A 27981-nucleotide genomic window follows, 5' to 3' on the forward strand; every position below is an offset into this window, starting at 1 on the left:
TATAAAAATATAATACTAATAACAAACACATTTCCTGTGTAATGTGAAATTTTTATTTAATGTTTTTTAACTTAAATCTAAATACAAAACACTGGTATAGTCATCATCGTCAACAAAAAGGTAAAAAACCAAAAACTATACAAAATTAAACCTAATTTAAAATTATTAGGTATTTCGCAAAAAAACATGTACATATTAAAATTTTAAGTACATACATGTTCAATTTTGTATATATTATTTATAAACCAAAAAAGTTCATGTTTTTCGTTGAATTCATTTTAGATACAAGAGATTTCGCAATTATGACACTGATGCGCTTTTCAAGGTAAGGTAAGGTTTAAAACCCTTGTTTTGTTGAGGCAACGGTTACACGTTGGAATCCTTCTCGCCGGGCGGCACGGGCGTGCCGAGCCGCGAGGTGGGGGCGGAGTCCTGCTCCAGGTTGGTGACCAGCTCCGTCGTGGCCGTGGGCTCGGAGCGGACTGACTTGCTGGGCGATGGCGACTTTCCCCCGCGCCGTCGGGATTTTAGCAGGTGGGGCGTGATTTTCTGAAACGAAAGAATAGTCGATGATGAATGTATACGTACAGTCGACTACAAAGAGATGTACTTATTTATCCACTTTTTCACCTTACTGCAACCATTCTCAAAGTGTGCTCCGCGGACCTCTAGGGCTCCGCGAAGACTGTTAAGGCTCCGAGAGAATACTTCTTGTAATAATAAGACGAAAACCCAGCTCTTTTATAGGTATGTCTGGTCTACAGTGATGAACGAAATTTTTTAATTTGGGGCTCCGTCAAATATTTCGCTTTCCAAAAGTGTTCCGTCACCAAAAAAGTTTAAGAACCGCTGCCCTACTGCATTGTAATAAAGTGAAAAAAATGGATACATCTTGACTGTACTTTATGTTTGTATACTAAGGTGCGAGGTCTGACTTGCGACTGCTTGCGCGCCATTAGCGAACCCTTCTCGCACTGATGTACTCACGCTTCACATCGTTATATGAAATGTACGCGAACAATAATATTAGTGATTGATTAGCAAAGCTAAACTGTGGAATGAACTGTCGCCTGCGGTATTTCCGGACCGATATGACCTTCAAACCTTCAAGAAAAGAGCGTACTCCCATCTTAAAGGCCGGCAACGCACTTACAACCCCTCTGGTGTTGCGGGTGTCCATGGGCGGCGGTAATCGCTTACCATCAGGTGATCCGTCTGCTCGTTTGCCTCCTATTTCATAAAAAAAAAACGCAAATGGTGCGCTAAATACGTATCTGACCCCCTAGCATGACTTACGTTGATGCGCGCGACTGCATACTTGAAATCGCGCTTTACATATGAGTCACGTGCGACAACGCAAGTGGTTATAGTGGTTCTCTAGAAAGGCGAAGTTTTGTCCTGCGCCTACTGTTATATCTAGGAAACGATCCTAATCTCTATTTATTTAGTTTTTTGGCAACGGGAGTGAATATACAGACTGGCCACGCTAACTTTGCACAAGGCAGTAAGAAAGCATATATATCCCTATAGGCTCCATAGTTAACGTAGCACTTGGCATGAAAACTTAGTGTGGTCCTATTCAACAAACATTCTTGTGTGTGCACAATTTGCTCACCAGCTCAGGGTCTTTCGCCAGATAAACTCCAGTCTTCTTCAGCTGAAAGTCGGGCGCCGTCAGACAGCGCACGATGAGCAGCGTGGCTGCGCACGCCCAGCTCACCCAGACGCCGGCGCTGGCGGCGCGCGTGGCCACGGCGCGGGACCCGAACTTCCACGTGGCGTTCCATGAGCGCTCCATGTACACGTTTACTGATGAGCAGCTGGAAAATATGATCGATATGAAGACGTTATAGGACTGCAAGTATACTAAATAAAAAAGTTGAGTTGTGGTTTTAGGTGACATAATGGCACAATTTTCATATTGTCAGTTCCTCATACCTAGGCGAACGACTCGGTGACCGTCACCGTATGTATGCGCCACACCTAAAGCCTATATCTGAGTACCGCTTTGACAATAACCTTATCTATTTTATTTTAGGTTTCGGCACAGAATATATAATAGTACTAGGTACAGAAGACTCACTCCCGCGAGCTCCCAAACAAAACGCGACTACTAACGCGCAAGGCGGCGCAAGCGCGTGCAGGCGTCCGTTCCATAGCGGTGTGCGGCAATTACTATGGCAAAACCTCAAAATTGAGGCGGCCGCAGGTACTTGTAGCGACGAAATGAAGCGAAAAGTGAGACACGCCTGGTTTCGGTCTCTGGTTGACGCTGCATGTACGCTCGGTAGGTACGCTAGCGAAAGATTTGATTGTATAGGGACCGTGCGCGTTGGAGGGTCTGCCATCTTGTGGCACAGATTAATAAATCTTGTGGCCTGAATCGGAACCATAAACATGTACATCACATATCACATGTACATTGACACTTCACGCCAAAGCACGTGCTGCCATCTTGTGGGCTACTTTGAAAGCATAAACTTCACATTTACGCCTCGCGCCAAAAATCTGACGTCTCCGTGCTGCCCCCTACAGTTTATGCACGCTCCCTATAGGAGGAATCGAGATTAAAATAAATTGGTAAATTTTCAGGAATTGATCTTACGTGGTAGCATTGGTGTAGTTGTAGAACGCCGAGCAGAACTCTCTTAACCCGCGGTTGGTCTGCGTGAAGCTGCTTGCGGTCAGCCCGACCAGCACCAGCGTGAACACCAGCGCCGGGGCCAGGATGCGCCAAGGTTGGGTGAGCCTGGACAGATTACTATATTAATTTCCTTCATAAAGTAACGACTACTTATCGGACATGTGAAACACCCGCCTAGCCTCAACTAAGTATTGGCTTAAATTTGAAAATGCGGTTTCTTGATTATTATGCTAAAATAAAAAAGGGATAGGGCAATAAGTGGGTTTTGTGGGCACGGATACCTAGGTGAAAATAAAATCGTCAAATGACAGAGTGCATCGGGGCCAGCAGAGGAAGGGAAACCAGCCGCCAGATTCCTGGATCCAGTAATAAGGAAAGAATAGCAAACTGTCAAGGTACCGTTGCTCCCATTATCATGTATGTACCATTTAATGGGGCTAGATCCCCGTCTAATAATAGCTCGCGCTCCTGGCGGTAGGTACACGTGAAGTCTTATGTGTATAGACTTCTTTTTAAATGGGAAAAAATGATTAGGGAAAATTGGAACGAAATAGAATAAATTTTAGTGCTACAAACTTTGTCTTATTTTTACCCGTGCCTTATACAGGGAAATTTGTTCTCTGACCATACTGAGGGTTGAATATGAATATTATGATGTAGATCATACTAAACAAAATGGGGCCAATCCCGAAATCGCGAAACAAAACTCAGCTGTTCTATAGAAAACATTGACTGATTCACCGAAATTTATGGGATATAGCAGTTTTTTTTTCGCGATTTACGGTACGAAAGCACTGTATTTACCCCACATAACCCTAGTGAACTATTTGTCAAATACCAACCAACCGGTTTTCTGAGTTATTTCTTTGTAAATAGGTAATTTGAAATAGTAAAAAAAAATAGCATAAAAATTTGGATTTTTTGCCACGTCATTCCGCCACTTCGCATGTAGGTACGATACGAGTAGCTAAATAACTGGCGCATATTATTTATTTAAAGTGTCTCACCCAAAGCGTGCGTGCCCACCCCCAGGACACATGACAAACAGTGTCGTCCACACGAGCGCGAACACGGTGGAGACGATCGGCATGTACTCGACGAACTCGCAGTCCGTCCGCGGCCCGAAGAAGGTCCTCATAAGATCCAGCGCCGGCCACTCTTCTAAGGATGCTGTAAAGGTAAAAAAAAAATTGTTTTAGCCGGTCAAACAACTTTGTCAGTAGAAAATGGCGCGAAATTCAATTTTTTTATGGAAGACAGACTATTTGCGCCTACATTTTTCAAATTTGCCGCCTTTTTCTACTGACGTAAATGGCTTGCCAAACTACTTTTGGAGAGTTGCTAGTTAAAATGTGTGTGTTAAAATGTGTCAGCACAACTATTTAATTAAGCGCGATTTACTGCTGAAAGTATTGAAACTAACCACTTAGGCCATGTAGGTTTGTTAGGGTTCCGTACCCAAAGGGTAAAAACGGGACCCTATTACTAAGACTCCGCTGTCCGTCTGTCCGTCCGTCTGTCCGTCTGTCACCAGGCTGTATCTCATGAACCGTGATAGCTAGACAGCTGAAATTTTCACAGATGATGTATTTCGGTTGCCGCTATAACAACAAATACTAAAAACAGAATAAAATAGAGATTTAAGTGGGGCTCCCATACAACAAACGTGACTTTTGACCGAAGTTAAGCAACGTCGGGCGGGGTCAGTACTTGGATGGGTGACCGTTTTTATAGTTAATGGTACAGAACCCTTCGTGTGTGAGTACGACTCGCACTTGGTCAGTTTTTTTTCACTACTGGATGTCGCTAGAAATTAATTCGGCATCTCATTTACTAGATGTCAGCGCCATTATTTATTTAAGCGCCATCTATTGGCATTGAAACAAACCATGTAGATTATGTTTTCACTACTGGATGTCGCTTTAGTTCGGTTCGGTTTCGCATTTTTGTAATTGTACTGTATATATATGCTTGTGCCGCACACTGGTGGAAACCCGTCTTATAAATAACCAGCAATATAAGTTTTCTTAATTATTACTTTACCACTGAATTTTACATTTTACTAAGCAAAATTGTTCGGCAGTTAACCACTAGATGTAGCTTTAAATTAAATGATAAGCTAGTAACCTCTACATTATCATTTAATTTTTCTCTACATTAAAATTTAACTCATTGGAAGTAGCGCGGCTACTGGCCGGTCACAAAAGAGGTCTTGAAAAACATATAACTAGCAACTTCAGTGTCATCAAAAACGTGATAAAAAACCATAAAAAACTAACGCGAAAGCAAATAATACTCGGTAAAAACCCTCTTAAAGTGCTCGAAGGAAGGATACACCAAGAAAGAACATCACCAGGCATCCTCCAGCAGAGGCCTCTGCCAGCAGCAGACCACAAAACCATCCGGTAAGCGGTCTAAATCTATTGGATTAATATATGCTAAAACACCAACCTACAGTCCACTGGCTGTACGCAACACAATGCACATTGGACAAATAAATGTCCAATTTCTTTCTGTGGAATACGACCCTGAGCAAAGCATGATAGAAATAAGTAGCTACTTCAGTGTGGCAGTCTGCCAAGTGCATTAAGTAGTTTGTGTTTTACGGCCCGGAAAGATTTGTACATTTCAAACTCAGTCAGTAACGTTTACATTACTGTTGCCAACGTTCTTGCAGTACTGCAAATTAATGCAAAATTTGCATTAATTAGCATTAATAGCATTTACTATTTAATAGTAAATGCTATAGTTGCCTAATACATTACTTGTTACTATCAAACGTTCATAATAGTACATTGTGATACAAGTGTGCTAAGTTGGTTATTACACACAAGGCGATATTGTATAAGAAAGCCGATGTGTGTAATTACCAATGCACACGCGTTTCATACGACGTTTTTCAACACACTTGCACACAAAAAAAGAAACTTTCTTAATAATCAAATTTTAATTGTTAAAACAGTTAGTATGCAGTGTTTGCATTAATTTTGTCATACTGCCGGCCGCCCCTCGTCCGGCCGCGGGCGGGCCGGCCGGGCCGCGGCAGGCGGTCGGGCGCGCCGGTGCCCGCCAGTCCGACCAATTAAAGAAGGCTCCGTTTCCATGCATATTATTAGTATTTATTAGCAATGAGTTACCTTCTTAACTCAGTCGGATAATATAATAAAAAACCACGAGTGTTATAATATACTGAAAAAGCACGCATGTTTAATATCTAGGATTATGACTATTATGAGCCAAAAATCGGTGGAATAAAAACGTCGTTATGAGCAAGTGTGTTGAAAAAGTAATATGTAAACATGAAGCTCGCTCCAGACTACGCGGCGCGAAGCCGCGAACGCGAGCGTGGTGAGGACTTGAGGAGTCGATTTCGCTGATTAGCGAACTAGACTCCACACTCGCGTTCTCGGCTTCGCGCCGCGATTCGCGCACGAGTGTGGAAGGGGCTTCAGAGCCTATGTTTTTAGTGTAAGGTGTACGCAAAAAAAACCGCAAATCGATGTTCAGTTTCGCTGTTTGGCACAAGCATACTAGAGGTCAAAACAGTTTTTGACCCGCAGTTCCTAAAAAAAATCCTTTTCATCTGTCATTTTTTTTTGTATGGGAAAAAAATCGAGAAACCTATCGTGTGTGGTATCATATAAAAGGGCTTTTTGAGGTGATTCTAAAAATATACCACATTATTACATTTCAGCCATTATTTTTTAATAACAAAAATAATTTTAAAAACATACCAAGTTGGGATTTGCATCCTGGACCTACAATATGTTACTTGGGCAGCATCGTAGGCAGGCCGCAGGGTCACTACCGACTAGGCAGAAGATTGTTAAAAAAGTTTATATAACTTACCATTCTTTGCAATCATCATCAAAGGGTAAACCCAAAGGGTAAAAACGGGTTCCGTACCCAAAGGGTAAAAACGGGACCCTATTACTAAGACTTCTCTGTCCGTCTGTTCGTCTGTCTGTCTGTCACCAGGTTGTATGTCATGAACCGTGATAGCTTGACAGTTGAAATTTACACAGACAATGTATTTATGTTGCCGCTATAACAACAAATACTAAAAAGTACGGAACCCTCGGTGGACGAGTCCGACTCGCACTTGTCCGGTTTTTTTTTCCAACTTCATTTGGGGTCGGGCTTTCTTGTGCGTCTGCGCCAGGACAATATCTGTCCCGTGTTGTCAATGGTGGGATGTTTTGCGTCTCCACAGGTCTCTTACTATTACCACAGAATAAGTAATAGTATTATCATACAGAACGGCCACGCACCGCCCCGCCCCGACTCGAATTACCTTGCCCCGCGACAGCAGATTGACGGCCGTTTGCCGGCCGCTCAGTACTATTTTTAAGCAACTTACTCACACTATGACGCATGACCCGTGTACAGACGTGCCGTTCACACAGAAACGCAAGTGATTTTTGATGTATAGCGTGTCCGCCCGCCATTACCACCATTACTTACCATTCTTTGCAATAGCATCCTCTAAATCAGTGCGTGCATTTCTTCTCTTCAACGTTTCTGTCGTATTAACAGGGACGGTTGTAGGTTGAGCTTCCACTCCAGTCTCATTGGTGGCACGGTCTGGGTTGTAAACGAGGACCGGGCTGAACACGATCTGTGGGGCTCCCAGTACGCAGTGGTCGTCTACTATCGACATTGTGTTGTGCAGAAACACGTAGTTTAGGATGCCAAATACGGCTGCTAGCACGTAGATTATTATGTGCCATACTGGAACAGAAAAAATAATAATAGAAATTGTTTTAAACTAAATTCAATTCAATTTCGGTGCTTTACGTGTACGTGAAAAGATGGAAATAAAGCTTTCATCTTTTCCACGTAATTTACGACTTAAGGAGCCCACTGACTATCAGTCCCGCCGGACGATATCGGCCTGTCAGTTGTTCGGAACTGTCAAATTTTTGTTCTAACTGACAGGCCGATATCGTCCGGCGGACTGATAGTCAGTGGGCCCCTTTAGTACCGGACGGACTATCCCGATTGCAAATTATAGATATCTAATTTGGAAAAGCAGATTATGTGTGTGCTGTGCAGTCCTCATACAAGTTTTTGGAGCAGAGATGCATTTATTTTCGTCCGTTTCAGTTTTAATAAATATACAAAAGCTCTGACATATACCTATGTCATTATGTCTAATCTAGCATTTATATGATCAATGTAGAAGGGTGCATAGAAAGTTACGTAGGACAATTTAAAACATGTGCGACCCTATTAGATTACGACTGATAGGTACCTATAGAAGACTTATCAGTCAATGTGTCTATAGTAGATAATTTGTGGTAATATTTGTCCTATATTTTCGATGTACATAGATAGCTTATCTTTAGATAACTGTCCGTATAATAAATTATATAAAATGAGGGCTATCGTTTTTTTGCTCACCAGTTGGCGCCTCTGTTGATGGTGGTCCAAAAGACTAAAGAACAGCTGTCAGCCATACCATCCATATTTGCGAAGACCACCATCCACACTAGCACCCCTAGCGGCTATTTCATACGCGTTAGCCCTCATTATGTTGAATTGTTTACAGTATTTAAAAAAAAAAGTTATTTTTAGGGTTTCGTAATCAACTAATAGGACCCCTTAGGTATAGTTTCACCATGTAAACCATGCCCGTCTGTATATCTGTCTGTCCGCAGCGGCGTTTTTGAAATTTCATCACCGCCATCTCCTAATCATCGACTCTAAATTGCCTAACAGCAACTTGTTAAATTAATCGAAAAATTTATAATTAAAACAAAATAACTAACTGAAATAATATAGCGACGTTAGAGGTGTGTTATCACTGTTTGCTCTGCTACAGCGGGCCCCCGCCCCAGAGGCGCGGCCGGTGAGGTCATATCATTATAAAAGCTTGCTGCGCGTGCGACGTGCTAATTCTTGTGAGTCAACTCGTTATAATACCTACTAAATATTGTACAATTGGGAATAAATAAGTGTCCACGCCACGTTGCGTTGTTCGGATTTCAGCGAACCTCCCGACATCTAGTAGATTATGGTTACTGAAAGTGATCCTCTCACAAAAACCTCAAATGAAAGCTCACTAAATATTGTACAATTGGGAATAAATATGTGTCCACGCCACGTTGCATTGTTCGGACTTCAGCGAACCTCCCGACATCTAGTAGATTATGGTTACTGAAAGTGATCCTCTCACAAAAACCTCAAATGAAAGCTCACTAAATATTGTACAATTGGGAATAAATATGTGTCCACGCCACGTTGCATTGTTCGGACTTCAGCGAACCTCTCGACATCTAGTAGATTATGGTTACTGATAGTGATCCTCTCACAAAAACCTCAAATGAAAGCTCACTAAATATTGTACAATTGGGAATAAATATGTGTCCACGCCACGTTGCATTGTTCGGACTTCAGCGAACCTCCCGACATCTAGTAGATTATGGTTACTGAAAGTGATCCTCTCACAAAAACCTCAAATGAAAGCTCACTAAATATTGTACAATTGGGAATAAATATGTGTCCACGCCACGTTGCATTGTTCGGACTTCAGCGAACCTCCCGACATCTAGTAGATTATGGTTACTGAAAGTGATCCTCTCACAAAAACCTCAAATGAAAGCTCCCTTTATTTATTGTCATTTTTTTAAGGAATATCTAAAACTTTTCAACTTTTTGGAAACATTTTGCATCTTCCACATCTGAAATTGAGTGCGACTGTAGACTTTTGTTCAATACTTACTTATTATTTTACCTTTTACCAAAGATAGATATAACTCCGTAATAGATGGATACAGTCTAAGGAAAAAACGTGCCTCGAAAATCAAGAAAATTTGATTCTCGTTCAGAGGGCGCTACTAGCTTTGGCCTACTGTCGTATAGATGGCGTTGACGGTTTCGTTTGTTATTTAACAATTTTAACGCATATCAGTGAAAGAACATGGGTCAAAATCATAAAAATAATTAATGCAAATAAAAAAAATCATTTATCCATATTTAAATACATTTTATCGTATTTTTATAAATCTTCATTTTTAGTTTTAAAGTGTGTCGACAGATGGCAGTGAATTTACTGGGGTTACAAAATTTACTATGACAGTACCGCTCTAGTATAAGCTATATTGCTTTTACCTACATATATTACAATCATGCAACACAAAAGAATGAATTCGACAGAGTTCTAGTCGGCTCATTCTGATTAATTTAGGTGTTAGATGTATTTTTACCGAAATTATTGAAATGAAACGGATGAACTTATGTATTTAATAAATTCGCCATATTTTCAACACGATTATCTTACTTCGCAAAAAATACTTATAGATACTTAGGCATACAAAATGAGTTAATGAATGTTAGAAGTTACCTACCTTTCCACGCTCTAAGGTGCTTGCCCGCCCGCTCCTCCAGCTCGTAGTAGTCGTGAATAAGTATCGCCATCGTATTGTGGCTATTCCATCATTTGTTGTCCATTCTGTAACATGTTTGCAATCGATGAAGATCTACATAATGAAGCAAAGAAAGGCCAATATGTTATGGGACCAAGACTAGTGCTACATTAAGACCCCCATGTAGGTATGTTCAGCGAAAATGGTTTCGGAGTAATCATCGAACTTTCTTTACGTATTACTGAATGTATGTTATGCTTGTCACATGTATAAATATTTGATTTGTTTTTAGTAAGTATTCATAATATTTTGGCGATACCCTACCAGGGTCATTATTATCTACTCATTTGTTATTTGATACCCATATGTACCTACAACATGAATGCAAATAAACTTGAAACTTGAGGGTCCAAGTGAAAGAGTATTAAAAATATGATTGCCGCCCGGATAAAGGGCAGCAAAAGTGACCCTAGGTGACACCTCTCTATCTAAACTGACCTCAAAACAAGTCAAAAGAATAGCAAAATTCGTGAGAGTGAAAGCGTTAAGTGTAAATAATGAAAATTCGTATATGGAAATTAAGGCATAAGTACCCCACTTGAGCAATGGGCCCACTTGACTATTCATTGAATATGTAAATGTTTTAATCTAAATATTACAACGTAAACATATAGATACACAGAAAAACTACAATTTCGATTCGATTACGAAACACATTTGCATATGCCTTACTAATATTTAATAGGTAAGTAATTAATTTCCCTGTCAACCCCAATACGATCGTCGACGTTGTTAACTGCCTTATTTTAAAGATATTAAGGTCCACTAAAGAGTGCAGTGTTACCGACTGTTAACGCTCACTAATGAACGCAACGTGTGGCAAGTGGTTAACGGTGACGTTAAGGTCCCTCAGGAGAGTTAATTAAATTTACGGCTACGGGGAATTGGCACACCATACAAAAAATAATTTACTGAAACGTTTAAGGGTCCCCGGCAAGCTCGGTTCACCATACAAACGTAATTCCGCTCTCATTTTAAAACGAGTAGCTAGATTGCTCTGAAACTTTGTACTAGGATAAGGTATATCTATGTCTGTAATTAGTTTATGTAGCTTCAGATACCATAGTAAAAAAACTACAGCGAATTTAAGTTTTTCACACAAAACTTGTTTTTGCTCTATTTCGTTTGTTTTATGTTTATAAAACAAACCTAGATATACCTCATGTCAATGGATGTGCAAAGTTTCATTACAATCCAACACGTAATTTTAAAATGGAACTACGTTTGTATGAAAAGGTGCAATTCGGCCAGTTCTGTGGCCGAGCTTGCCGGGGACTCTTAAATAGAACAATATTTATCAACCCAACCCCAATGAAAATATGAAGCAACCTCCTTTGGCATGATCATTTTGTTTCGCGATTTCTTGCCCTCCAGACACAGATTATTACATACATATACAGCAGTATGTGCCTATATTACCTAAAAGGAGTCGGCAAAACTTCTGAAAAGACGAGCCAACCGCAGTAGAATTCACTAATTAAAGGATTTTAAAAGAGCCGCAAACGTTGTTTTCCTTGGTCTGGGAACTCCAAGTGTTTATATTTTGAGTGACTTGAAGAGCCGCAATTGTACGCCCAAAGAGCCGCAGCGCAGGGGGCTCGCGAGCCGCGGTTTGCCGACATCAGACCTGTGATTTGCGGTCCGCGCCCCCGCGACCACTATAGGGCTTTTGCGACCCTACTGGGGGTCAAAAGGTTAAGACCCCAGGTTGAAAAATATGTAACTATGCCATGAAACATTTGGACATACAGCTGTTGAATGACCGCCCTTATGTTATGAGTTACAAAAATAAGTTTTTATAGCGATATTGCTATTGCTCATACTTATAATATCAAATATATTTCTTATTTAATATCTATTTTTCATGGATCATAATTACTTTAACAGAGGCTAATGTCTGTCTAAACTACAGGTTTTGTTACATTTTCCTTTTAACACAGGCAATATTGTGTTTTTTGCTGACGCACTTTCTTAAACGTGTCAAAATATTCAAAATCTCTTCCTTCCCATAAAAACAAAATACCACTTTAGCAATCTTCCCGTTAAAAAACCCATAAGTTTACTGGCACTCGTGAACATAATTTAGTGATAATTTACCATATACGGAGTTATATCTATCTTTGCCATATACCATATCCCTTCATGATATACTTAGTTTGTTATCGACACAATGGTGTAGTATATATTTTCCCTATTGTTCATTCAAGGACGAAAGTACACCGTTAATCGTTCCCCCAAGTGTACAACGTAGTCATATGAAAACCACTTTTAATCCCTTAACATAAAGTGTATAATAAATAAACGTCACTTCCGTAGCCACATATATTGTACATACAGTATATACACATGTGATAAAGGCCGCGGTAGCGCGGTACCTACATGTCAACTTTTTTTAATGATATATATAGGAGTGTAGGAGGCAAACGAGCCGACGGATCTCCTAATGGTAAGCGATTTCCGCCGCCCATGGACACATGGGTTGTAAGTGCGTTGCCGGTCTTTTAAGATGTGATGGGCTTGACATAATTTATCAGGACCTCGTTACATATTTTATTTTCATTCGAAGCTTATTCAGTAGAAATTCCAAGATGGCAGGTGGTGTCGGGAGTAGGAAATAACGTAAGAGTTTTTGGAGATATTAATGCGATTGTCAACATGGAATGAGGCTAAATAATCTCATTTGTAATCAGGATTTCAGGAAAAGGATGGAAGGATGGCAGGAAGGATTGCAATTTTAAAGCATTCCAATGTTTTTAGTAGGATTGATTAACTACCTACAGTTTAGCAAGCCATTTCCGTGATTTCCGTCAGTACAAAAGGGTGGTAAATTTAGAAAATGTAGGCGTGAGGGGTTGTCCTCTCATAGAAAATTGGAATTACGCGCTTTCTTCTACTGACACTGGGGTTGGGTGGGATAGAGTATATTTACTTACACAATCTTCATCTGATGCCTTTTGAATCACTCGCTACGCTCAAAATCTTTAAACTTATAGTCCTATCATGGCAACCTGAAGGGTATTTTATTGTAAGATTTTTGAGTAGGTATAAACAACGCATGTCCAAAATAAATATATGTCTATTTTAAGTACCCAACCAATACCTATAGGTAACTATTTAAAAAATCTGGTAAATAGGTCCTAGCATCAAACATAATTTTCAACTCTTAAGAGCCAACAGGAGTGGTCATTTCTCCATACAAACGTACTCGACTGTTTCCTCCCTGGTTTTTGAAGCTAGAGGAATGATTTTTTCAACACAGATTAATATTGTCAATATCTGTGTCGGTGTGTTTTGCTTTTTTTGATATTTTTGTTTTTTAAGGCGCTAGAGCCCTTCAAACATGGCCAAAAATGGCCTCACTGACTATGCCGCAATGAGAGGCGTGGTATTTAAAACTGGTATCAATTAGCCAAAAAATCAAAACAGTCCGACACAGACAATTTCATAATCATTTAGATTTCCAAATTTGGTTACGATTGCTTAAGTTTTGGAGGAGGAAACAGTCGAGTACGAAACCTCGATTTTTGAGATTTTTACGCAGGATTTTTCGCCTAAGCTGCAGTTGTCCTTATCGCACTAATTTTAGGGGCGGGGTCAAGTTTCTAAATACGTACACGGACAGAAAAGTGATGGGCAATAGTCGACATTGAAAGTCGATAATCTAGTGATGTGATAAGTTATCGATAAACCATAACAAAGTCGCGATTTGCCTCTTAGTAGGCGAAGTAAGTAAAGTGAGTATGCACTTTGGCCTCAGGGGATATCGTTTAACACTATTTATTATTCCTTGGTTCATACAAAGCTGAGCTGACGCACTAGCTACGAGATTAAGTCCTGGCTACCCCCCAAAAAGGGAGGGGAAAAGTCGGCTTCTGCGGTCCAGTTTGCCTCTATTTCTACCTATCTCTTGATATGAGATCAAATTTGGTATACATTTTGTGTAAATTAGGGACGAATAATTTATTTTAGAAATAATAGTTTCACATTTTCATACACAAATCTGAATATACGAACGAAAAATTAAAACTATATATAATTTTTGGTCACAGATTTGCTCTTTAGAAGCAAATTGTGGTGATTTGCACTAAAAATTAATTACACAATTTAGTTTATTCATTCTTTATTTAGAAAAGTATCAGTTCTAAGTACGTATTATTATATTGCTTTATATTTTACAATTTTCACTATTATTAAAAAATTAATTTTAAACAAAGTATTAATTTTATTAAAACTTTTGTGACGTGATCTCATGAAAGGGGCTCCACGAGGCGAAATACTTTTTACGCCAATTATTTTCTTTTTTTTTTAATTTACAACAAAGACGAAAGTTCGAAAAAAATGTGGTTACTTAATAATTGCCTAACTTGTTGAAAAAATTACTTTACATAATATCAATTTATAACCGTAGTATATTCCATGATATGTTTTAAATACACCATATTATTTCCTAATTTTTAAAAGAATATTTAATACCTTTAAAATAATATCTGTCTGTCTGTCTGTCAATCTGCCTGTCCGTCTGTCACCAGGCTGTATCTCGTGAACCGTGATAGCTAAAAAGTTGCAATATTTACGGATGATGTATTTCTGTTGCCGCTATAACAACAAATACTAAAAACAGAATAAAATATTTTTTTAAGTGGGGCTCCTAAACAACAAACGGGATTTTTTGCCGTTTTTTGCGTAATGGTACGGAACCGACTCGCACTTGGCCGTTTTTTGTTAATAGCTTTGAACTTTTTTTATGTGGGAATAAACGCTTCGAATACATTTTTCTAGACATCATTCTGAATCCAATGAGGTATCATACGTATTTTTAGGAGTTAGTATCTCTATTAGTGGCAGCCGTACAAGCCCAATTTCAAAGAAAAACCGCAAATCGATGTACAGGTTAGCCGTTTGGCACACGCATACTAAGAGGTCAAAACAAAATTTTTGACCCGCAGTTTCTAAAAAAAATCCCTTAGGAGGGGTATGCTGAAACATTTTTTTTGTATGAAAAAAAAAACATATTTTTTTTTCCAAAAACCTATCGTGTGTGGTATCATACGAAAGGGCTTTTTGAGGCGATTCTAAAATTATACCACATCATTACATTTTAGCCATTTTTTTGTAAATTAAAACAAATAGAATTTTCAAAACACACCAAGTTTGGGGTCAAGTTAAAGGGTTAAGTAGAACTGTGTCACTTTGTATTGAAAAAAAAAACTAAATAAATTTTTTATTGCTTTTTTGGGGTTACATATGAGGATATCACGTATCATTTGTACAAAAAAAATCAGCCATATCGTATCTGGAGGAGCCCAAACTTGGTATGTTTTGAAAATTCTTTTTCTTTCAATTTAAGAAAAAACCGGCCAAGTGCGAATCGGAATCGGGCGCCGAGGGTTCCGTACATTACACAATTTAAACAATGTAGTAGTAGTAGTAGTAAATCACTTTATTGTACAAAACAAAAATTGATAACATGAAATTCATATAAATACAATGTATTTTTATGTGAAACGTGAGTGAAAGGTAAATTGCGGTTTACGATTTATAACGTATTAAAAAAAAACTACTAACTAGATCTCGTTCAAACCAGTTCTCGGTAAAAGTTGGCAAGGTAATGTACATCATATATTTTTTCAGTTTTATCATTCTCTTATTTTAGAAGTTAGACGGGGGGTTACACATTTTACCACTTTGGAAGTGTCTCTCGGTCTCGCGCAAACTATTCAGTTTAGAAAAAAAATATATGAGAAACCTCAATATCATTTTTGAAGACCTATCCATAGATACCACACACGTATGGGTTTGATGAAAAAAAAAATTTTTGGGTTTCAGTTCTAAGTATGGGGAACCCCTAAAATTTTTTTTTCCTATTTTTGAGTGAAAATCTTAATGCGGTTCACAGAATACATCTACTTACCAAGTTTCAACAGTTCTTATAGTATCGGAAAGAAGTGGCTGTGACATACGGACGGACGACAGACAGACAGACATGACGAATCCATAAGGGTTCCGTTTTTTGCCATTTGGCTACGGAACCCTAAAAATGGCTAAAATGCAATGATGTGGTATATTTTCAGAATCGCTTCAAAAAGCCCTTTCGTATGATAGATGAGAAGTATACGATAGGTTTAAAAAAAAAGTTTTTTTTTTATACAAAAAAAGGTTTCAGCACTCCCCTCCTAAGGGAATTTTTTTTAGGAACTGCGGGTCAACATTTTTGTTTTGACTAGTATATACGTGTACCAAACGGCTAACCTGTACATCGATTTGCGGTTTTTTTATGCGAACAGCTTACACTATTTTTTTCACCACCTTGAACCTTTTGTAGACTAGACTATTGTCCCAAAATATTGGGCGACGACCGGTCGTCTGGCCTAGGAGGTAGTGACCCTGCCTGTGAAGCCGATGGTCCTGGGTTCGATGATATGATATGATGAGCACAGATATTTGTTCCTGAGTCATGGGTGTTTTCTATTTGTATTTAAGTATTTATACCTATATATTATGTATATCGTTGTCTGAGTACCCATAACACAAGCCTCCTTGGGCTTACCGTGGGACTTAGTCAATCTGTGTAAGAATGTCCTATAATATTGATTTAATATTTATTATTATTTATTTATTTATTGGGTTTCATATTTATTCCGATCAGAATTAGGAGCTCTTCAATTTATACCTATTTTTATCAAAATCTGACACATAAATAAAAAAACGGACCATCAATAAAACTGTATAATTACATCAAAGTAAGAAATATCACATGTCACATGTTTCTTTATTATGATAATTTTATCTAACCTGAGGCTTTCTTTTTTTCTATTCAACGGAGCCGGAGAGCGGCAAATTTGTTTTTCAAGACGCTTGCTCGAAAAGATCTTATTTCATGCAGGTGTACTGAAGGGAAAAGGCCTATATTGTTCCCGCGGGAGTTATAGCTTTCTTTTTTAATTAGGTATGTCACTAATTCATACGAACCAAGTAAGTTATAAGTAAAATACTTTGTTTAAAATCAAGGTATAAGGGAGTTTTACTTTTAAAATACTCACGACTATAATTTAATATTTTTGTTTATCATATTTAAAAATATTTAATTGGATTAATTTAACAGCCGTTATCTTGTATGTTTTTATACAACAATGTTTTCTTGTATGTCCATGTTATGTTATGTTTACTATTTACTATTCTGTAACTCGAAATGTTAATTAGATTGCAGGTTGTAGAAGGATATTGAATTTAGTTACTAAAAACGCGAGCGGCGTGAGGCCGGCGAGGAGCGCAAATAACGTGCGCGTCGGTGTGCGTGCACCACACACACTGGGATAGTCCCTCGGTACGCGGTACCGCCCCCGTCAGCGCGACGACGATATTCTCTTTCAAATCTCAAAATTGAGTTTGGTCTCGGCTCCTGTTGGCTCTTAAGTCTGTTCAAATATATACGTGATTCGCTACTCAAGCAGGCGTGGGTGCAAGCAAATTAGTTCTGTACATACTGTTACTAACATACAAAAGCAGTAGGTATTAAAGTATTACACTTACGAGCAATGAAAATAAGTTCTTTTTTCAAAAGTAAACTTGTCGAAAAATGCTATTACCTTGTTATAGAATACCTTGTTATAAGTATGTAAAAAACACATTTTAGTTAAGTACCTATTATATTAATTGTTCCTAATTGTTACCTACTCTTAATATTTATTTTAAGAGCCAACAGGAGGTGAGCCCGTTTTCAATTTTGAGATTTCAAGTTGAATATCGTCGTCGCGCTGACGGGGGCGGTACCGCGTAGCTAGGGACTATCCCAGTGTGTGTGGTGCACGCACACAGACGCGCACGCATTTTGCGCTCCTCGCCGGCCTCCGTTCGCGCGGCGCGTCGCGACACTCGCGGCCCGCTACGCCATAGCTATGCATACCACATACCACGCTATACCCAGTTCTTTTCTTACAGATTTATTCTTCGATTATAGCTCGTTCGCTCGTTACCACCACTAAGCGTTTGCTTATTCCCTGTTGTTGTGATTAACTCCTTGATTTTAAGTAACTGAATTCAATATCCTTCTACGACCTGCAATCTAATTAACATTTCGAGGTACAGAAGAGTAAAAAAACATAACAGTTTTATTAATTGTCCGTGTTTTATTTATGAGTCAGATTTTTATAAAAATAGGTATGTTTGAAGAGCTAATTCTGGTCGGAATAAATATGAAACCCCAATTTGGGACAAAAGTCTAGTCTACAAAACTTTCAAGGTGGTGAAAAATATAGCGTAAGCTGTTCGCATAAAAAACCGCAAATCGATGTACAGGTTACCCGTTTGGTACACGTATACTAGAGGTCAAAACAAAATTTCCGACCCGCAGTTCCTAAAAAAAATTCCCTTAGGAGGGGAGTGCTGAAACCTTTTTTTTTGTATATATATTTTTTAAACCTATCGGTTTCTTCTCTTATCTATCATACGAAAGGGCTTTTTGAAGCGATTCTGAAAATATACCACATCATTACATTTTAGCCATTTTTAGGGTTCCGTACCTCAAAAGGAAAAAACGGAACCCTTATAGGATCACTCGTGCGTCTGTCTGTCTGTCTGTCCGTCTGTCACAGCCTATTTTCTCCGAAACTACTGGACCAATTAAGTTGAAATTTGGTATACATATGTAAGTTTGTGACCCAAAGACGGACATGTAACGTAAATAAATGAATTTTAAACATGGGGGCCACTTTTGGGGGGTAAATGAGAAAATTAAAAATAAAGTATTTCAAACTATATCGTGTTATATATCAAATGACCGAGCTCATTGTGAGAATCTCTAATACATTTTTTTTATAATTTTAGGATAAACAATTTAGAAGTTATTCAAGAAAATAGGCAAAAAATTACCATTCCCCCCCCCGTTATCTCCGAAACTACTGGGACAAAAATTTTGAGAAAAATACACAAAATAGATCTTTACCTAAAGATTACAGGAAAATCTATTAGAAATTGCAGTCAAGCGTGAGTCGGACTTAATTACTCAGCTTTTAATCCGACCCCTACGGGTTTTTTAAAGACTCGCACTTGGCCGGTTTTTCTTAAATTGAAACAAAAAGAATTTTTAAAACATACCAAGTTTGGGCTCCTCCAGATACGATATGGCTGATTTTTTTTTGTACAATATACCACAAATGATACGTGATATCCTCATATCGAACCCCAAAAAAGCAATTTTGAAAATAATTTTATTTATGTAGTTTTTTTTTTTTTCAATACAAAGTGACACAGTTCTACTTCAATACCTATTTTACGAGACTACGAGACTTATGGAACTGTACTGCAGATACGGTACATATTAATCATACAATGATACGTAATATCCATATAACCAACGGTAAATACCTCTTTAACTTGACCCCAAACTTGGTATGTTTTGAAAATTCTATTTGTTTTAATTTACAAAAAAAAAATGCTAAAATATAATGATGATACTTTTAGAATCGCCTCAAACAGCCCTTTAGTATGATACCACACACGATAGGTTTTAGAAAAAAAAAGTTTTTTTCCATACAAAAAAAAATGTTTCAGCACACCCCTCCTAAGGGATTTTTGTTAGGAACTGCGGGTCAAAAATTTTGTTTTGACCTCTTAGTATGCGTGTGCCAAACGGCTAACCTGTACATCGATTTGCGGTTTTTCATTGAAATTGGGCTTGTACGGCTGCCACTAATAGAGATACTAATTCCTAAAAATACGTATGATATGATACCTCATTGGATTCGGAATGATGTCTAAAAAAATGTATTCGAAGCGTTTATTCCCACATAAAAAAAGTTCAAAAGCTATTAACAAAAAACGGCCAAGTGCGAGTCGGACTCGCGCCTCGCGCACTAAGGGTTTCGTACCATTACGCAAAAAACGGCAAAAAAACGTTTGTTGTTTGGGAGCGCCATTTAAATATTTATTTTATTTTAATGTTTGGTTCATGTATTCAGATTTGTGTATGAAAATGTGAAACTATTATTTCTAAAATAAATTATTCGTCCCTAATTTACACAAAATGTATACCAAATTTGATCTCATAGCAACAGATAGGTAGAAAAAGAGGCAAACTGGACCGCAGAAGCCGACTTTTCCCCTCCCTTTTTGGGGGGTAGCCAGGACTTAATCTCGTAGCTAGTGCGTCAGCTCAGCTTTATATGAACCAAGGAATAATAAATAGTGTTAAACGATATCTTCTGAGGCCAAAGTGCATACTCACTTTACTTACTTCTCCTACTAAGAGGCAAATCGCGACTTTGTTATGATTTATCGATCTTATCACATCACTAGATTATCGACATTCAATGTCGACTATTGCCCATCAATTTTCTGTCTGTGTACGTATTTAGAAACGTGACCCCGCCCCTAAAATTAGTGCGATAAGGACAACTGCAGCTTAGGCGAAAAATCCTGCGTAAAAATCTCAAAAATCGAGGTTTTGTACTCGACTGTTTCCTCCTCCAAAACTCAACCAATCGTAACCAAATTTGGAAATCCAAATGATTATGAAATTGTCTGTGTCGGACTGTTTTGATTTTTTGGCTAATTGATATCAGTTTTGAATACCACGCCTCTCATTGCGGCATAGTCAGTGAGGCCATTTTTGGCCATGTTTGAAGGGCTCTAGCGCCTTAAAAAACAAAAATATCAAAAAAAGCAAAACACACCGACACAGATATTGACAATATTAATCTGTGTTGAAAAAATCATTGCTCTAGCTTCAAAAACCACGGAGGAAACAGTCGAGTACGTTTGTATGGAGAAATGACCACTCCTGTTGGCTCTTAAGTTATGTTATGCTTGTCACATACTCGTACATAAAACTTATATTTGATTGCTTTTTTTAGCAGCTATTACGCAATATACGCGATATAATCCATTTTCAGTTTTATTTCATGAGTAACTATCGCGGTAACCGAAGACAATATTAGGTATTACTTACTAATGTTTTCACGATACCCTACCAGGGACCATGTGCCTATATATTACTATGTTATATAAATATGTACATTGGATGCAAATAAAGATCTCTATCTATTTCGGTACAAAGTGACTCGTTTGTACAGTGTATTATCAATATTATCATCTTAGTGCAAAAAATCTTGCTTCTGTATGCTACTCATGACGACGAGGTCGAGGACTTTTGAGTAACAACTTGTGTCATTCGGTCATAAAAAAGTTATGTTTGCAGTTACAAGGTGACGCGTTATGAGTAGTGACCCTTGTAAGTTATGACATCATGTCACGGTTAGGTATGTTGTAGGGATAAGACTGGTATTTAGATGGCATAAGCATTTCTAGACAACGGTGCCGCCCTCTCTTCGGAGTCGTCATAGATTCAATTGTTTCCTGAGATTTTGGTAATTAATACCCATTATTTCCAATCAACATTATTGATTCCAATGAACAAAATAGCGTTTAAACATTGATTGATTTACGCATTGCCGAGTCATAAATATCTACTTTTAAACAGATTTTAAGACCAAAGTTGTCATTCCTTTTGACAATAGTTAACCGTTTATGTGCATGTTTGAGAGCCTAATACATAGTTAATAGCCCGTATATAACCTCTATTGCTTGGAATTAAGATTATCACAAAATATGTTAATTTAAACTAATACGATTTTCACTCATAATTTTAAACTAACACTGGACTTAATCGCGTAAAAACTTACGTTTATTTATGGCCTATGGTTAAATGAGGGATGGGATTTCGTCTTCGTGGAATCCAGTGATTAGCAAATGTAAGGGGGAAAAACATCCCATCACATACCATCGGATGTCGTTAGTGTTGTGTGTAGGTAAAGTGACAACCTTAGCGTACAAGTTAATATCAAGATCAAGTGCGGGTAGTTCGCAAAACCCGCGCAGTAAGATGTTGATACAATTCCTCGCCCGTTTCTACGCGATTAAGTTCCGTGTTAGTTTAAAATGATCGCAAAATGTTATGTTATGAGGATTTATAGCCCTTGATAAAAAAAAAAGATAATTCATATTTTAGGGCGGACATTTTGTAGATAAGGGTTAACTTTGGGCGTGATGTATTTTAAATTTCTGTATATTTTGATTATCAAAATATATTCATTGAATAAATAACGGAAGTGAGTATTTGACATTTCGAGCTGGCTCCCGATTGGTCGCGATTTTAAATCGTAACGCTTCCGGTGAGGCAAGATGGCGGCAACTGGCACCACAATTGGGAGGCAGAACGAGGGAGGCTACGAACGAGTGCAGATCGAGTTGTCATATTGTAATAGCAAAACGTTATGATTTGAGGTTAAGTTACTTGATTATGTCGGAGTGTACGTGAATACAAAGCTTGCTGGATTATCGGATTGTTTTATTGAACTGACCTTCACATGAGATTTTAGGAGAAACGTGCTGTGTATAATATGCATGACCCACATAGCCTTTAATCAGGAATGGTTTTATAATTAGGTATATAGAGATTGATTTTAGCATTGCTGTGAAATCCTGGCCATTCGCCAGCGACGCCAGTTCCGTGTGCCCTAATTTTCGCAACCAGCATACACTACACGACGTATGACACATGGCACGCTCGGGATGACAAATGTGCTGTCACGCGTTTTCTGCTCTGCAATTTAATTTGGCTTGGGAATGAGCTGTCGACGGTTTCTTAAAGGATTACATTAGTTCATACACCCAAGAACCTAAACGGTCGCACACTGTGCTGATTCATAGAAAGATCACATAGATTTGGGCTCTAAATGTCTCTGTCTAAAAGTTTGTGAAACAAATTGCTCCAATTTTGGTACAGCCCTAAGCTTTGTCGGTTACAAATTCAGGATAACTATTTTACTATTTACTGACAAAAATGGGTCTCTTTATATATAGATATAAATTATAGAAGAGACAACTTCCGACATCGTACGAGCTACCTTAATACTGGATGCGCAGGAAACGCGCACGTGACTCTGCCGGAGTTGCAGAACCCAAGGTACTGTGGTAGGTAGAGAGAGACTCTCTCCAGGCGGGTGTTATGCCTGGGGACCGAAGTCCACAGAGGTAGTCAGATGGAGTATATATAAATACTTACTTACTCCTCTGGCGCAGCGACCCAAAGTGTGTCTTGGCCTCCAACACGACAATTCGCCACTGATTCCGGTCCTGTGCCGTTTCTCGCCAGTCTTGGACCTGGAGCTCGCGCAGATCAGCGTCCACCACATCCATCCGCCCATCGGTACCTAGGTCGTCCGACCGGGCGGCGTGCTGTCGGTTTTCCCTCAAACGCTCTTCACCGCCCGATCGTCTCCCATTCGCTCCAGATGGCCGAGCCACCGAAGCCTTTGCGCCTTGGTCACACCAATGATGTTTGGTTCAGCAACTAATTGTTCAATTTCGGCGTAAATAAATAGAAATATATAAATAGTAAGTGATATTTGAAACTCCGTAAGCGCGATGTAGGTTTCTAGCTAATTGCGTTCTAGCTCTCTAACGCCATCTGTTAGAATCTTGTGGCACGATGTCGACAGTGACAGCTAGGGGAGACGCCACAGTACCATTGTTTATAAGTAATCAAACATAGAATAGAAGGAATAAAAATGTATTTTGTCAAAGGACTGTCTCATTTCAAACATAGACAGAGACATAGACAGAGAGAATCATACATCTGATGTGATGTATTTGCAAGTAGTGGGATGGATCTGTGTAAAGAATGTATGAAGTACTGTGAGGCTATGGATAAGCGTGAATCATCTGTTTTGTATTAGTTTTTCTTTCTTACATTTGTTCTGTTGTCCTTTCTAGACTGTATCATGTACCTAGTTTGTATAAATACTTTCTATTATAAGTTTCTCAGTGTATTAGTTCGCTGTAATGCTGTGTAAATTTTTTGAATTAATAAAATAAAAAATAAAAATAAAATCTTTGTCTTACACTAGTACTAGAACCCAAAAGAAAAGGATGAGTATAGACCTAGGTAACTGAAGATACTTAGAACGGCAAGTTCTTTGTAAGTGATATACCTCAGAAGTGGGTTCGTCTCCAACGTCTGTAGTACTCGTAGTTAGGTATTTGGTAGTTACCTAGTATTAAAATATATTAGTGCTTCCAAAATGCAAACCGAACACGTACTTATACTAAAACGTACCTAATAACGTACGTATCTTCCAAAATAAACGTCTGGATTTTACCAAATTAGTCAGATCGACCTATTCTGAATGTAAATTAGCCGAATTAGAAACACTACGTAATGTTTATAAATACATGACGGTCATCTGCATAAAGGATGACTCACGTTAGACCGGGCCGTGTCCGGGCCGGAGCTTTCGGCGCTTACTTTTCTATGACATGACAGGTGATCACGTGGTGCTTTCCATAGAAAACGAAGCGCCGGAAGTTCCGGCCCGGACACGGCCCGGTCTAACGTGAGTCATCCTTAAGAGCCGCATCCTGTATGTAATGGTAATAGGTTAGAAAAGTGGGTAGGTCCTATGTAGGTCCTCAGTCAGTCTTAGGAATATCTAAATTTCAAATGGCACATAGAAATGCACTCCACGTATTCGATTTATATGTGTTTTCGATTTCCCCACATCACTATGTTTAACCTCAATACCCCTTATTCGTAAACAAACACAAAAATAACAGTTCACAAACTTACGACCGTGCTTCTGTGAGATTTATTCCCTTGTAAACTACTTCCTACATAAAGCATTTTCCTGATACGTCCTTATGTCTTGTAGCTTAGAGTTCAATTTAAAATGTCTATTAGCATGGGATACGATCTTGTCGGAATCACTGTTGTGTTCGTCTCATAATCTAACTAGCCGGCATGACGTAATCTGGTTTTGATAGGTATTCGGTTTTTTATAGGTCCGCGCGCCGCTGCCCGTAAAACATTGTTCGCCATGTTATTAGAAAAACGGTGTAACTTTATATGGTTTCCATAAAATAATGCGGCATTTTAAAGCTCCCGGCAGCAACAATGATGCCTTCATTGCATTTTAATAACCACAACTCAATGAATACCAATTAACTGCTGTGTAATAAGAATAATAATGGGCTTTTTTATACGCTTTTAAATAGTTACATTGTTAAGATGGGACATTACTTAGATAGTTAGGTTTTTTTGCGTTTTTCTCGACTTCCTAAATTCGTTCATATACTTAATAAGTAAATTCAGTAACGTGATAATCCATACCAACGTTTCTTATTAAGTTTATCAATAAGATACATTTTAAGTATGTACATATATGTATATTAAAAAGTATGTATAACACTAATAATTTAAATTGCTGTGCCCTTTCAAGGCCTGTACCTAACGTTTTGCCCTCCTCCCAACCTCCGCCTCAAAACAGTTGAAACGTTTATAAGGGCAAGGGATTATTAAGTAGGTCAGGTCAGACTGGCTGCCGAAATTGATTTCTCTCAGCGAAAGGGGATGCTAAGATTCAGCTGGCAGCTGGCAGGCATACAACCTAGCAACCTACACCGTCCTAGTTCTTATAAGATTTATAAATTATGTGCCCTTGCCTGGATTTTAACGTGGATTAAAACTATTTGAATGGAGAAAATCATTACTATTTACTATTTAAATAGTTTCAATCCACGTCTACGTGCAGGCTTTGGTGCAACTACCGCCTGGCTATAAAGAACCTTGGCCAATTTGGAAGTCCTTAAACAGGCTCAGGTCCCAAGTAGGTCGCTGTAAGCAAAACATGGTCAGATGGGGACTGCTCCGTCCGTAGCCCCTCGGCTACTTGCGACAAACGCAAACCATGGCACATCTACTGGCGTGCCCCGCATGCCCGCATCACTGATCTGTACGGCTACCATCAGTTTGGCACTGACATAAACGCCATCGAGAACGTAATTTACTTTCTATGCATCTCGCTCGCACTAATTTGGGAGTACGAGCGAGATGCATATAAAGTAAATTGCGTTCTCGATGGCGTTTATGTCAGTGCCAAACTGATGGTAGCCGGCGTACTGAGCCCTGAGGGACGCAACAGCCAGGGCTGTCAAGAACGTCAGAATCGAGCAAAAATGATCTCTAAGGCATTTTCGGCGCTTCATAAATATTTTCTAGGGAAGCCGGAGTCAAATCTGGATGTACCAAAACTAGGCAAGTCGGCGAGAATCGAGTTCTATGTGGAATTTGATAAAACAATAGCTAATTTATAAGTTTCTTTTCTTTGTACCTACACCGGGCCGTGACTCTTAACATTTAGGTACCTATACTTCACTATAGCTCTTGACTATAATATTTAGGAATACCATTAAATTATTACTTTATTTCGCCCTCGACATAAATGCAGTTTTGCAGTTTGATGAAAGCTTTTAAAAAAATTGCATTTTTTATTAAGTTTTTATACTGTAGACCAACCTCACTGAAATCCTTTTCAATAGCATGCAGTCCACACCGATAACAATTCACATTCTAATTGATAAGATTTGGCCACAATTCGGAAAAATTCGCGGGTGGAATCGATACACGTCTTTCTTTTCACGCATACCGCGTAGACTAACTTTGGACGAATAGAATAGCGATATGATACGTAATATCATCGTATACAGAGCGTAACTCAAGTTAACTAGTATAACAGTGACCTCAAGATCCGTAAAAATCAAACGTTATATAAGATCCCGCTCAGGCTGGTTTTTATCAACTTCCGCGCTCGTGATGCGATTGGTATACAGATGCAAAAGAGAGATACAACGAAAACATACAATTGTGAAACTGTGGGTCGGACAAGGACAGCTAGATATGTGGAAGTTCGGCCATTTGTTTACGTGATTCAACCACATGATGTCATGGTAACACAGCCACGCTAAGTATATTTTATTTTCATTCGGTGTTGGTAGTATAATGGGTTTGAGGTACACCAAATGTTGCGTTTATTTATAGGTAGGTATATTATACCTACTCGTATATTTCCAGCCTAGACACAGCATCAGCATTATAGACAGTACTAGCTTTTGCCTGCGATTTCGTCTGCGTGGAGTTAGTAATTTGGGTAGCATATTTTTCATCCAATCTGCTTTTTATCGATTCCCCATACAAACTTCCACCCCCCTTTTCACTCCCTTAAACGATGATTTCTTGGGTAAAAACTACTCTATGTCCTTCCCCGGGACAAACTATCTCTATACCAAATTTCAACTAAATCGGTTCAGCGGTTTAAGCGGGAAGAGGTAACAGACAGACAGACACACTTTCGCATTTATAATATTAGTATGGGTTACATGTATAAAACAGTAGGTACCTATGTGTGCCAAAGAACCAAAACTATTTGTAAGCTCTTATGTTCTTAGCAATAAAGACGATTTTACAAGTCCTGTCCGCTGTGACCACATGTATATTTGTGACGCTTTCAATCAAAAGGTACCACATTGTCGCTTACCATAAGGAAGAAAATTGCTTGTATGTTTATACGAAAAACCTGTCAGAGCGTCCTTATGGCAAGCGACAATGTACCTTTAGCTTGAAAACGACACATTTTATCTCCATCCAGTTTTCCCTTTATTTTGTAGGTATACGAACGTAGATTGAGTTGGATTGATATGTTCAGGATAGTTCAGAATGCAACGGATTCTTAGTTAATAATACGGCCGGGTATCTAGGTACCTGATGTGCTATGTTAGATGCTAACATAAGAGGCAAAGGGATAGAAGATAAAAAAGATACTACGGTATCGATATTATTCGGTAGCTTAGCTTAGCTTAATGTATATCATAAAAGTAAGCTTTTGTTAAAAAATATTTTTTAAACTTACATCAAAACGGTTTTATTCTTAATCTATTCTATATATCAAGAAGAATCAAACGAGTCTAAGCTAAATGGGGTTGTGTTGTTTTATTTAAGAACACTAATAACACTATACTTAAGAGCCAACAGGAGCCGAGACCAAACTCAATTTTGAGATTTGAAAGAGAATATCGTCGTCG

At 38.6% G+C, this 27981-nt stretch overlaps 1 protein-coding gene across 1 annotated transcript; it reads right to left on the reverse strand.

Moving 5' to 3' along the window:
- Window positions 1–30: 30 nt before the first annotated feature.
- On the reverse strand, window positions 31–26570 carry LOC134748194 (uncharacterized). The gene is made up of 7 exons (XM_063682906.1): window positions 26420–26570; window positions 9994–10097; window positions 7109–7375; window positions 3652–3814; window positions 2606–2749; window positions 1616–1820; window positions 31–549 (listed from the first exon to the last, which is right to left on the reverse strand). Exons 2-7 carry the CDS (start codon window positions 10061–10063, stop codon window positions 367–369), a joined length of 1032 nt encoding a protein of 343 aa, XP_063538976.1. The 5' UTR covers window positions 10064–10097; window positions 26420–26570; the 3' UTR covers window positions 31–366.
- Between the last annotated feature and the right edge of the window lie 1411 nt (window positions 26571–27981).

The sequence above is a fragment of the Cydia strobilella genome, chromosome 16 (genome assembly GCF_947568885.1).
Source record: "Cydia strobilella chromosome 16, ilCydStro3.1, whole genome shotgun sequence".
In the NCBI taxonomy this organism is placed as follows: Eukaryota; Metazoa; Arthropoda; class Insecta; order Lepidoptera; family Tortricidae; genus Cydia; species Cydia strobilella.